A 13,661-nucleotide genomic window follows, 5' to 3' on the forward strand; every position below is an offset into this window, starting at 1 on the left:
GGGCGACGTTTGGAGCCGAGACCCTTCTTCCTGACATTGCCTGCCACAGTTCCAAAGCTTCCCATCGCTGATAACTGCCAGGGTTTCACTCAGCCTCTGCCGGCTTTGACTGGTGCTCGTGGCCACAGACAGGCACACTGTGTGCATACGCCGATGCAGTCAGTAGTGAAGCTTGCTTCAGCTGGGGGATGAGATGGAAGCTCAGTCTATGTGTTTGTCCTGCATCGTGGCCTCGGGGTCTTGTTCAGTCACACCTGGTGCTCACTTTCCAGGGCTATTTGATTTGCTCCATTCTGTTTTAGTAGCATTTAAGCCAACATGGAAAAGGGGACCCAATAAGGGCCCATTTTTCTCTTGCTGATCCAACTCAGATACAATGATTGTTACTAATCTAACAATCACAGTTTCAGTGGTCAATCCACATGCGCAGCCTCTCACTGAAGCAAATTGCAATGGAGTAGAGGGATTGGGCTCAAATGCAAAAAAAATGGGAACAGCGCAGATTGGCATTGCGATGGGTCTGATGGGCATGTTCGCATACTGTATGACTCAGAGGGACCCAGGACCTGGTGATGAGGGCTGAAGGGTGGGATTGATGGATGAAATCAAAGGCTTGCTGCTTTTGTCCTGCACATTGAAACTTTGTGGATACCATAGAAAATAGATGCAGGAGTCGGCCATTTGGCCCTTCGAGCCAGCACTGCATCTCCATGCAAATGATCAGCCATTTATGCAATGACTCAATAAATAATTGCATGTTGAAAGATCAATGGAAAAGTTTGGAGTTTTCCAATGAAAATTCTCCGACGCACTTGAAGATGTTCTCCACCTTGCAATTGTTCATCGGACGCTGGACATTTTCCAGCAACTGAATCAGATCAGCAGCATGTTTAATCTTCAATTTTTTGTGATGGCTTCTGTACGTAACATTCAGCTGAACACTGCTGGTTCTTCAACAAATGAGCTCCGTGTTGGAATGAAATATATTTTAATATTAAAAATGGTTCCGTGCCAGAGACATTCACCAATAAAACTCATCCACTGTCTGTGGTGGCTCATGATTTGTGTATTTTAATACAGGGTTTCATGAGCAGTAATGAAGAAGGATTCACAAATAAATCTTTATCTGAGGATGGAACTTTCTGTTGGGGAATGGTTCGTATAAAGTATGTTCCACAGTGTATATTTCATCATATATGGGGTTGCATAACTAGCTGCAGTGCTGACCTCCAGTGCCGTCTGTTTGCCGTTTACACATTCTCCCTGCGACCATGTTGGTTTCCCCCAGGGCTCAGGTTTCCTCCCAGATCCCAGAGAAACAATGCAATAACTATAAATTGCCCCTAATGTGTAGTTGAGTGTTGGAGTGGTTGATGGGAATGTGCGTAAAATAAAAATAGGTTTGGTTGATGATGGGTGGGTTTTACTGACTCCCTGACTCATAAGGTAAGTGGATGTACAGTTATATTTATGAATGATAGGTTATTCAATGACTGAGTCAAGAGACTGAGTCCAACAGAGGAGGTGATCTACAGTGGCTGTACAGTCCCTTCACTAAGACAACTGTGGCCACATATCAACTGTGCGGTTATTTGAAAATTGTCCAGAAATTAATTGGATCTACAAAGTGCGTTTGTAAGCCACTTGACAGCGGGCCAAATAAGAATTTATTCAAGGGACTGCCATCGGGAAATTCAGTGCTCATGAGCATAAGAGCTCACACGTGAAACGCCTGGTGAATGGCTGTACTTGCTGGACTGCGACATTCTGGGTTTTGATCCGGTCCAATTCTAGGTCTGATCTGACTCTCAACCGGGCTTGGATCTGGGTCTAATCCAGGGCCAGGTCTTATGGTTTCGGGTCTGTGTTTGAGAAAAGTCCAGGTGCAATTCCTGATCTTCCAGGTTTGGATCTGGATCTGGTCTGGGTCTAGATCTGATCTTGGGTTTGTTTTGGATCTGGGTCTAGCCCTTCTGGATTTGGGTCTGAGTTCAAATTGCCATCTGAATCCAGATCTGGGTCCAGATCTTCTGAGTTTGAATCCGGGTCTGTTATGAGCTGAGTTGATGTGGCTGTGGATTCAGTGATGTGACTGGATGAGGGTCAGTGATCGATCTGCTGATCACTGCGTGTTGGAGGGTTGTTATTTCAGATGTAAGATTGGCCAGCATGGTAGTGGGCAGACATGCATCACAGGATGGTGGGTTGGGGCAGGATGATAGCAAACCAGGACATCCCCCGACTGCCTGAAATCAGTGCAGAGACGCCACACAGTAGCCTGGGAGAGGTGACTGAGAGATGATGAACATGGCACAATAGGGAGACCCCTGAAAAGCTTGACCAGAGGCATTGCCCTTCACTGGACACCGTGCCATGTGGTCAGGGCCAGGAACATGGACAACCAAGAATGAAAATCACGGTCTTTGCAATTCCGAATTGTTTGAAGCCAAGGATTTTAACAACATTTTATATATTTTTACATACAAATATTGGATTGTATTGAGGCACTAAAAGATCTGTGTTTTTTATGATCCACATTGTAATCACTCTGTCCTGTTCTTGTCTCCTGCCAACATTCTGCAACAGGCATTGCCAAGTAGAGATTAGATGTAGAAGGCTTGTCTGAGTAGTTTAGTTTAGAGATACAGCGTGGAAACGGGTTCTTTGGCCCACTGAGTCTGCAACGACCAGCGACCCCCGCACATTAACACTATCCTTCACACACTAGGGACAATTTACATTTCCACCAAGCCAATTAATCTACAAACCTGTACTTCTTTGGAGTGTGGGAGGAAACCGGAGATCTCGAAGAAAACACACGCAGGTCACGGGGTGAACGTACAAACTCCGTACTGACGAGCACCCGTAGTCAGGATCGAACCCAGGTCTTTGGTGCTGTAAGGCAGCAACTCTACCGCTGCACTTCCGTGCCACCTTTCTTTAATTTGTTTTATTCACCATGGATTGTTGAGGCCAATTCTAACACACCTCTCTATGTACTACTGATTGTAGTTCAGATCAGTATGTGTGTGGTCCAATTCCACTTTAGTTGGTTCATGGAACAATTCAGTTATCAGGTTGGCTGTGGTTCTTTAGAAAAAAATAGTAAGTTTGGAATATGAACCTTAAAGTCCTTTGTTTTAAGTTTGGTCAAGACTCGAGCACAAAATATAGTAAATTGATGTATGCGGCAGAAAATAAACGTTGGCCAACTAATTTCAGATTGGAACACAGGACTTGAAGAAATACTTTAACACAATAAATGTGCCTTGACATGATATATTTCAACAGGCCCCTGGAGCTCATTAAATGAGACAATGCAATTACGTTTTAAGATATGGCAAGATTGCCTTGATGTGGATTTATGATAATGGACCAAACTAAGATTCCCTTAAGTAGAAAGGCATTCCCCAACTCTGTGGAGAAATTAAATGTCTGAAGACTACGGTTGCAATTATTCGGGAACATATAAATGATTCAGCAAAAATATGAGGTGTAAACAAGAGCCGTGGATATTTGTTAACTGTTGCACTAATAAGACTAAGGCTGATTAGACTGAAGGTGATCTGCATCCTTGTCTTTGAGTGGTGGCATAAGTGGTGGTGCCATCGAGTGTGGCAGCCTCACCAGCAGCTGTCTACCCTTTCATCCTTTTTGTTATTTTTAGTCTGTCTAAAAGTTTGTTTTTGGAGGTCCTTTAGTCTTTTTTTATGTGGGGGGGGGAGGAAGGGGGAAACTGTTTTTCTCAGTCACTACCTGGTCGAGGATGCGTCTTTCCTCTGAGCCGCATCTTCGCCCCCTTCTCGCGGCCTAAACATCTGGATTGGTGCGGCCTTTCCTGCCGGAGACCGGCCAGAGTTCCAGCGGCGGGCAGCACTGAATTACCATCGCGGAGTGGGACGATGCCTTACCGGGGATCGCCGTGTTGGAGTTCCGGGGGCCTGCCGACTTTGACACCGTGGAGCTGTGGTCCGCGGTGCTTCCCGCCATGGGCGGCACTGACTCTAACATCGCGGAGCCCTGCGATCTTTTGCCGAGGTCGCCAGTGTTGGAGCTCCACCCAGCTCGACCTGTGGACCTCTGGAGCCGCGGCCTCCGGTAGGAAGCGGCCGATTCGGAAACGCCAAGTCGCGGAGAGTGTGCTGCCGTTCCGACGTCGGAGTTTCACCATCCCAGCGAGAGGGCCTGAAACATCGGGTTGCCGTTGTGGTGACTCCGGAGGCCTCAATAGGCCCCGACGACGGATGAACAACAGGAAGAGGACTGAACTCTGTTGCCTTCCCTCACAGTGGGAAACATTGAATCTGCTGTGTGGGATGTTTTATATTTTATTTTTAATTCTATAGTGTTGTGTCACAAGGCGCCTTCTGTGCCGTGTGACATATCTCGATAAAGAGAAGGCATTGTAGAGGGTGTGGACATGGTTATGAACAATATCCTGCTGTTATCTGCCCTGGTCCCACAAGTCTTCAAACCCGCTTTTAGGATAAGAACGTTTTGGGTTAGAGGAACTGAAGGATTTTAGTCACAACATTCATGGAATGAATGCCAATAATTTTGGATGTTGCAAAGAATTAATGGCTTGTTCAATACAAATTGTTCAGTCATAACAATTGTCTAATGATGTTGGGTGTATAGTTTTAGCTGACAAATGGGGAATATTTTGTACATATTCATTTCTATGTGTTTAACTTATTTACTACTGCTTCAGTTAATTGTGCAGCCAAAATAAGCAGTCTACACAGACGCGTTTGCCTGTTCTCCCATTTCATTCCTGTTGTCTCTCTGTTATTTATTTGGCAGGCTAATGATGCCTCGGGGAACACCTGGAACTGGCTCTATTTCATCCCTCTGATCGTCATTGGATCTTTCTTCATGCTCAATCTTGTTCTGGGTGTGTTGTCAGGGTGAGTGAACTGCAATTTATCAATCGCCAATTAGCATCTTCATTAGAACCAGCGAACGCAGGAAGGTAACGGGGAAACACTCGATGACAGAAAGCCCGCCCCTCAGAGCAGATCCAGCGGTGGTTGAGGCTCCATCTGTCGGTGACACCTTCACGCTGGCGATGGAAGGTGTAAGAGCAGCAGAAAAGGTCCTGTCATCGGGGCCACTGATGGGTTGTCACTTGGATTTGATGCTCGCTTCTTCGTGTGTGCCACTGTCTTGATATGCTGTAGCACGATGCTTGCATTAAACAGCACATTATGTTTGCAGGGCGGCCTTCTTCTGTGTTTAGCACAGCTGGCAGCTGTAAAATTCAAATCCCAGTTCATAGAAACATCGAACCAAAGACAATAGATAGGCCATTCAACCCTTTGAGCCAGCATCGCCATTCAATATGATCATGGCTGATCTTTCAAAATCAGTATTCCATTCCTGCTTTCTCCCCATATCCCTTGATTCTATTAGCCCTAAGAGCTATATCTAACTCTCTCTTGAATACATCCAGTGAATTGGCCTCCACTGATTTCTAAATATGGGAGTATTCTGCACTCAAACCCCCTCACTGTTTTGGTTATTTTTTTAATCGCGTAGATTGATTTTTCAGCTATAACTCAATCTCAGATATTGCCAAAGTCAAAATGACTGAACAATTAATCAGGATGCTGTCATTAGCTTATGCTACGCTCGCGTTTTAAAACCTTGACGAACACGAGGAGAACTAGACTAAAGGATGTATACAATTCCAGCTGTGATGGAAGTCCAAGGGTGGTGTTCCTTGGACCCACTGAAACCAAACATTGCACTGGTTTGGAAGAAGGGATAGCTAGTGGGATGTTGACCTGTGGGTGAGATGTCATGACGATGATACCCAGATAGCTGAAAACATCGACACAAAATGCTGGCGACTCAAAGGGTCAGAAAGCATCTCTGGAAAAAAAAAAAGAATTGGTGATGTTTCAGGTAAGACTGGCTGAAGAAGGGTTTGGACAGAAAGTTACCTATTCTTTTTCTCCCGAGGTGCTGTCCGACCTGCTAGAATACACCAGCATTTTGTATCTACCTTCGGTATAAAACAGCATCTGCAGTTCCTTCCTACACGTTGAAAATATTATTATGTTGCGCCGTGATTTTCAAATCTTCATAAGTTCATAAGTCATAGGAGCAGAATTCGGCCATTCGGCCCATCGAGTCTGCTACACCATTCAATCATGGCTGATCTATCTTTCCCTCTCAACCCCATTCCCCTGCCTTCGCCCCGTAACCTTTGATACCCGGACTAATTAAAATATTGATTAAACCTAAGGCCAATTTTAGTTTTGCTCGCCGATTAAGAATGCAGTGAATCCAGTCACAGGAGTATGCTTCACCACATTTCTGTACTCTCATTACTCTAAGTCAAAAGGTTATTGATCCTAGTCCCAGTCCAGACATTGGAGCATAACCATCAGGCTGATTATAATGCAGTAACAATCATAATCATACTTTATTAGCCAAGTATGTTTTGCAACATAGGAGGAATTTCATTTGCCATACAGTCATACCATTAAAAAAACAACAGAACACACAACGGAGTAGTTGCATTGACCGAGATGGTGTCTTTTGGATAAGATGTTCCAAGGGGGATCTGCTTGCTCCTTCAGGAAGATTTAGAAGATCTCATGGTGGTGTTTCAAGGAAAAAAACACTGAACACTTTCCTGGTTAGTATTCGACACTTGCTCGAAACCACCAGAACAGGTTATGTGTTTATACAATCTACTGGAGAAACACAGCGGGTCAGGCGGCGTCTGTGGAAGGAAATGGACAGTCAGTTACAGGGTCAGGACCCTTCATTCCCCTCCACAGATGCTGCTTGACCTGCTGAGTTCTTGCAGCAGTTTGCTTGTTGCTCCAGATTCCAGCATCTGCAGACTTTTGAGTCTCCATCCCATCTGCTTATGTTCTGCTTGCCATTACATCGTAGGAGCTCCTTGACTTGGTTGCCCTGTTTCCTATGTTATACCCTCAAAGTACCTGGGCTATAAATTTATTTTGGACATACAAGAAAGGATGTGAAGAGTTTTCCATAATAGCAGTCCAACCTCGATGTAATGAGCATTGTTAAATTTCCGTCATAGTCTGGTCTTATCACGCATCCAGCGAGATGTGGAACGGAATGGAATACTTCATTGTCACATGTGACCAGGCACAGTGAAATTCTTTGCTGTGTACCCAATGTATACAAATAGTAGCCACCTACAGTGCAGACAAAGTTACACAGCACGCCGGCTACTCTTTTGCTCTTTCCCCTCTCTCCCTCCCCCCCTCCCCCACAGCGGTTCCCTTTAACCATCGTTCTGCCCCCTCCTTCCCCATTATCCATCGATCTCCCCCTCCCACCTGCGGCGGTCCCCTCACGCTCTCATCGACCAGCGACCAGCGACCAACCTGCAAAGTTAGGTGAATGATGGTTCTACTTTTAAACTGGGTGTTTTATGATGGGTGCTCTAATTATCCACAGACACTTCTGTGAAGTCTTCTCATTGTATTTGGTGTGTTTGCACCAGGGAGGAAGTAAGTAAATCGACCAAAACAGTTGTTTGTTTTAACAGTTGGGTGAATGGGCTGTTACTTCCTCACAACAGGATGCTGCCAGGACTTTCCCTCACATCCCAATGGGGATCACGCAGAAATTCTTCCTCACTGGCCACTGTAAATGTTGGGCAAACAAGATGTTAAACATTCCCACAACAGGCATGAAGCATTGGTTTTAATTTCCAAACGGCAAAACTAAAAAAGGACACTCGCTCTAATGCCTCCATTTTAGACATTTAAAAAAGTCACCACTACGTGAAAATTACAGATGGGGAGCAGGCAATAATGACGTGAAATATATTACATCCCAGTGGCCTGAAGCCTTCATGCTTGAAAGTAAAACCTCTGTGAGATCAAATCTGGTTCAACAGCCATGAACCAATGAATAGTTAATCAAACCCTTCTATCCAATGTTGATTTTTTTCAAGCTGTTTGTAACTAAAGTTGATGTGTAATTATATTTGTTTTGCACTGTTTATTATTGCAGTAGTACTGAGAAATATTCTCCTCGGGCGTAAGGATTACGGAACCACTATAAATGGTTAGCCTCTGTGAAAGTTCTCTCTGAAACCATTAGATGTATATTATTATTACATTTCAAAAACGTTACAGTCAAATACCTTTCCATTATTTCTAGTCGGGAACTGTGGGTCATATGGCAACATTTTCTAGACTATTGCACAATGTGCATCAAATCAGATTATAATAACTCTGTTACCAAGTGACAAGCAGAAGTTCATTGCTGAAGAAATGTCCTGGTAAGAAAATCCACTTGCTTTTAATCAGGTCTCCACGTACCATAACAAGGTGTCTACAGAAATTGGACCTCCCTATCTTCATGGTCTTGTAGTGGGACTCTACAGGTGAATGGCTTTAAGCAAAATTGGTGAGACATCAAAATCTCTTGAACTGAATCATGGAGTGTTCTGATGCTCTAGACTCGCAGGCCTACATGTTGATGCCCACCAACCCACGAACAAAGTAGGCAACACAATTTTCACTGACCCGTATGTGGAATGCATAGTTTAGTCATTCTCTTAGGTGGAATTAAGGACGGAAGGTTACATCTGGAAGTATCTTTTGAATTTGATTCACTCAGAATTTAATTTAATAAGTAATTTCTAATGAAGGGTTTTTAATATTGCCATATTCATAATCTAACAGATGTGCATATATCTTTTCATATTAATGTGGGGGGATTTGTTATATATTGCCAATCTATAAAACAGATACCACAAGTTGAATTTATAGAAAAATTCACACATTGGATGAAATCCCTAAATATTTCACAGTTACAAAGGAAAGGAGTGTATGATTACCCCAAAAGGAGATTGTATTCCCATACCTAATCATGGACTGTCTCTTGCAATATTCAAATGTTGCTACCATTATCTAGTGTCAGAGGAGTCAAAACAACTTAATCCTTGTGATCATGGTGGCAATGGTGCAGAGCAGAATTAGGATGGTGTTGCCAGGCTGTCGAATTATAATTGTGCAAAGAAAATGTCTCGTTTGAAATTGTTATCCTTGGAACAAAGAGGGAAATTTGACTAAGGTCCGTAATATTGCTGGAGGCCTCAACAGGAGAAATGGAATAACCTCTTTGCTTCAACAACGAGGACAATAATGAGAGATTAAAATGTTAATTCATCGGAAAGTGATTATCAAAGTATTGAAGAAAAATGTATGCACCCGGTGAATTAGTTTAGCTTGAAGATACATACAGCTTGGAAGCGGGCACTTTGGCCCTCCAAGTCCACGCTGCTACCTGTTCACTCTTGTTCCATGTTACTTTCAAAGGCATGGAAAGTATATATTCACCTCCACACTAATGGGCAAAACCAATGCATGTTAATGTCATTCATCATCGTTGAAAACATTAGCGACGCAGTGGTGCTGGTTTCCAATGGGAACGGTGACGGACGCACCACACATCTCTGTCCCTGCGGACGTCCGCCGCTGGAAGTATAGGATTTTGGTGTGTGTGCTTTATCATCATTCCTATGTAGGGCAGTGATCGCAACTTCTACTGAAGAATGTGGCCAGTGGTTAATAGAGCAACTGAAGGCCGTCGGCACCTTATGTTACGGCATTGCAAAGTGTTCCCACACAACCTGTGTTCAGTAACAAACAGGTTTCTAACTCAGGAAAGAACTGCAGATGCCTTTTTTGGAAGGAAAGGACTGCAGATGTTGGTTTAAATTGAAGGTAGACACAAACTCTTTAGCTCTGCAGGGACTCAATGATTTGTTTGACCATTTCCAAGGGTGGATTGAAAGTTATGTACTGAGTAAACCAGGTCAACGTTGCAGGTTTAGTTCCCGTAAACCAGATATTTTTTCTCCAGAGTCGGGTAGTTTTATGGTCAGCATCACTCACATCAGAGATTTATCCCAGAGTTATTTGATATCTTGAATTTAAATTTGTTAATCTCGGTGGTGGAGTTTGAGGCCCTATCTCTGGATCAAAGGTGTAGGAAGGGACTGCAGATGCTGGTTTACACCAAAGATACACACAAAATGCTGGAGTAACTCAGCGGGACAGGCAGCATCTCTGGAGAGAAGGAATGGGCGACATTTCGGGTCGAGACCCTTCTTCAGACTAACTCAGGAAGACTGACTCAGATAGTGGTCCCAAGACCTGCATGTCTCCAATGACGCTTACATAGAGTATTTCTACAGATGTAGCATATAAGCATACTGTTGGGTTGCACCACAGATTGGTTTGGGAACAGCTCTACCCAAGAGCGCAAGAACTTTCAGATAGTTGTGGATGTAGCCCAGTCCATCACACCGACCAGACTCTGCCCCATTGATTCCAGTTGCACTTGAAGATGCCTCGGAAAAGCAGCTAACACAATCAAAGACTAGTCACAGCCCGGTCATTCCTCCTTCTCCCTGCTCCCATTGGACAGATGATACATGAGCTTGAAAGCTTGCACCACCTGACTCGGGAACCGCCTCTTCCCATCTATTATCAAGCTTCTGAATGGTCCTTCGATAAGGTAGGGCATTGTCTGACTCAACTTTACCGTGGACATTAGACATTTTCCATGGATTTGTTGCACCACAATGTTGAGTCTATGCTCCCCACTTTGTGTCTTCCCCTTTGCTCTACCTATTGTATATAAGTTTGACTTGATTGTATCTATGCATAGTATACCATAGTATACATGCAAAACAAAGCTTGTCACTGTATCTCAGTACATGTGACTATAATAAACATAACCAGAATCTTACTGACCAAACAAAGTATGGTAACAAATAGAAGCATATTGACGAGTACAGTGGTGCAACGGTAGAGTTGCTGCCTTACAGCACCACAGAACGGGGTTCAATTACATGTGCTGTCTGTACGGAGTTTGCACGTTCTCCCTGTGACTCCGTGGGTTTTCTCCGGGTGCTCCGGTTTCCTCCCAAACTCCAAAGACGTACAGGTTTGAAGGTTAATTGGCTTCGGTAAAATTGTAAATTGTCCCTAGTGTGTCGGATAGTGCTAGTTAGTGTATGGGGTGACCACTGGTCACCATGGATTCAGTGGGCTGAAGACCCTGTTTCTGTACGGTATCTCTAAAGTAAAGGGTGGATTGCCCTGACACTTGACCTATCTTTTCCCAACAATCAAACCCAGACACTGGCCTCTCTGACCGTGACTGATTTCCCCCAGGTAACATGGCATTGAATGGACACTGCACCTTGCCCACCTTGCTGCTGATGAGTTGTAAAACCACACATGCATCTGACTGGGAAAACCAGGGAAGCTCCCTGCACACTAAGCCAAAATCTGAATGGCAATATGTAGCCTTCAGCAAAACATTTTAAAAGTAGGGGAATCAGAAATAAACCTCAAATCCCTCAAGGTTCTTTCTGAATCAGAAACATTTATCAGTTAATCTTCTATATTGAAACATATGATTCAATGTTAGTGCAGTCGCGAGGAAGTTGACGTCAATGTAATAATCTACTTTAATCACTTTCCTGAGATTTAACTGAGGTTTATCCAGCCACAGGTCTCCTGTGTCTGATGTTTGCAATGAATGTTACTGGGGAAAGGTCCACTGGGGGCTGAGAACATCGTGCAAAGCTCTCTGGCAGAGGTTTGCTACAGTGACGCAATGGCGTCCAAGGTGACGATTAGATTCTGGCTTTTCACTAAGTGCCTCCTTCCGTTTACATATTGTCAACAGCTTAGTAACTTACCAATATTGTGGATTTCTCAGGCCACTTTAAGTAATGCTCCTCTGTTCTAATCCATTTGCTCCTTTGGCCAGCCGGGAATGAGAGCCGCTTACGGTCATTTTTGTTTGAATAGCTCTTTGTCGGGAATGTTCTTTCCCACTGAGAAAGTGAGATGAGGTTGGATCAGTCACGTCCTGAAATGTTTCAGCACTGTCAGCGCTCTGGTCTCGTGGCTGGGGATGTGCCCTGGTTTAAAATACCAAGTGATCCATGAAGACTGAAGACTGGTGAACCCGAACTGCCAACGCTGGCAAAGGGGGCGGCAGGCGGTAGCAGCTGTGTAGGAAGGAACTGCATTGTCAAGTCACTCAAGTCAAGTGACTTTTATTTCTATAGCACTTTTAAAAGACAACTCTCGTTGACCAAGGAGCTTTACATTGGTGGAGGTACTAACGTCATGCAACTGTGGTTCATAGATTAAGTACATACATAGATACATACATATAGCCCTCCCTCAGAGGACGTCACGAAAGGCTTGAGAGTAAAGATGAGTTTTAAGTCTCGACTTAATTATTTTGAGTCGATGGAGGGGGCAGTTCTGATGGGAAGAGGGATGCTGTTCCACAGTCTAGGAGCTGCAACCGCAAAGGCTCGGTCACCCCTGAGCTTTTCAGTAACCCCAAGTTGGCCGATCTAAGGGGCCTGGACGAGGTGTGTTGGGTAAGCAGACTTTTGATGTAGGTGGTGGCAAGCCCGTTAAGGGATTTGTAGACATAAAGAAGGAAGACTTGTCCAGCAAGACTGTCACTGGAAGAAGGTGTGGAGGACTCTAGTGAGGACCTTCCCTATGGCAGTCAGTAGGTGAGACTCTGTGCTTACACCAATCAGATTTGTCTCCCTTCTTTAAAATATTTTAAATTATGGTCACCTGAAATGTGCTTCTTTTTGTCGGTGAATTAGTGATTTAATTTTCTCTCCTTTGAGTTTGAGAACTTCATCATCGATACCCGAGATTTTGTTTTTTCTCAGTTGACTTTTCTACTTGTTAGCTTGAGGTACTGGTGAGGCTAGATTGGATAGGACGCTGCAGAATTAAATAGAGGATACTTGTGTTAGGAACTACCTCATTCTATACACCGACCACCCTTTCTGTAAAAAAAAATTGGCCCTCAGGTACCTATTAAATCTTTCCCCCCTCAATTTAAACCTATATTTTTTGGTTCTCGATTCCCCTACTCTGGGCAAAAGACTCTGTGCATTTACCCTATCTATTCCACTCATTATCTTGTACACCTCTATAAGATAACCCCCCTCCCCATCCTCCTGTGCTCTAAGGAATAAAGTCCTAGCCTGTTCAACCTCTCCCTAAAGCTCAGGCCCTCGAGACCTGGCAACATCCTCATAAATCTTCTCTGCACCCTTTCCTGCTTGGCAACATCTTTCCGAGACATGGTGACCAAAACAACAGATGCCTGACCACCGCATTCTTAAAAGCAAAACTTATCCTAAAACGTCTGCTGGTGTTATCCTTGAAAGAGGGGGATTCCACCATTCGGAAATACTTCAAAACTTTCATGGTTTCTTCAATCTGACAAAACCGGTCAGCGTCTGAAATGTTGAAGAGATTGAGCAGGAGTATTTGTGTTCCCTTGTCTCTCTTCCATGCCACTGTCCATTCTGATGATGTCTGGACCTTGGGACCTTTGCCTCTTACAATTCACAGCTAGGTGCTGCTGGGTGGTCCTGTATCTCGAGATTACAGGAGCCTCCAGCTACATATTATGTACATTGTGACAGTATCCCCTACCACTCAAACCAGGGCAGGCCCTCTTTGGACCATATCGATAGACAAAGACAAGGCAGATCTCAGGCATCTTTCCCTTCACGATAACAAGAATCCATAAAAGGCATGTCCCTGAAAATTGGCTTACAGAAATAGTCAGAGGAAATTAAGCGGTAACAT

The 13,661-nt window shown here is 44.1% G+C and overlaps 1 protein-coding gene across 1 annotated transcript in view; it reads left to right on the top strand.

The window, feature by feature from the left end:
* The window catches only part of cacna1ba (calcium channel, voltage-dependent, N type, alpha 1B subunit, a), a 494,356-nt gene that overhangs the window by 297,703 nt on the left and 182,992 nt on the right, over positions 1–13,661 (top strand). Inside the window, exon 9 of the mRNA XM_055659954.1 lies at positions 4,804–4,907. Within this exon, the coding sequence (XP_055515929.1) occupies positions 4,804–4,907 (104 nt within the window). The remainder of the gene's footprint in view (positions 1–4,803; positions 4,908–13,661) is intronic.

This window comes from Leucoraja erinacea, chromosome 31, assembly GCF_028641065.1.
Source record: "Leucoraja erinacea ecotype New England chromosome 31, Leri_hhj_1, whole genome shotgun sequence".
NCBI lineage: Eukaryota > Metazoa > Chordata > Chondrichthyes > Rajiformes > Rajidae > Leucoraja > Leucoraja erinaceus.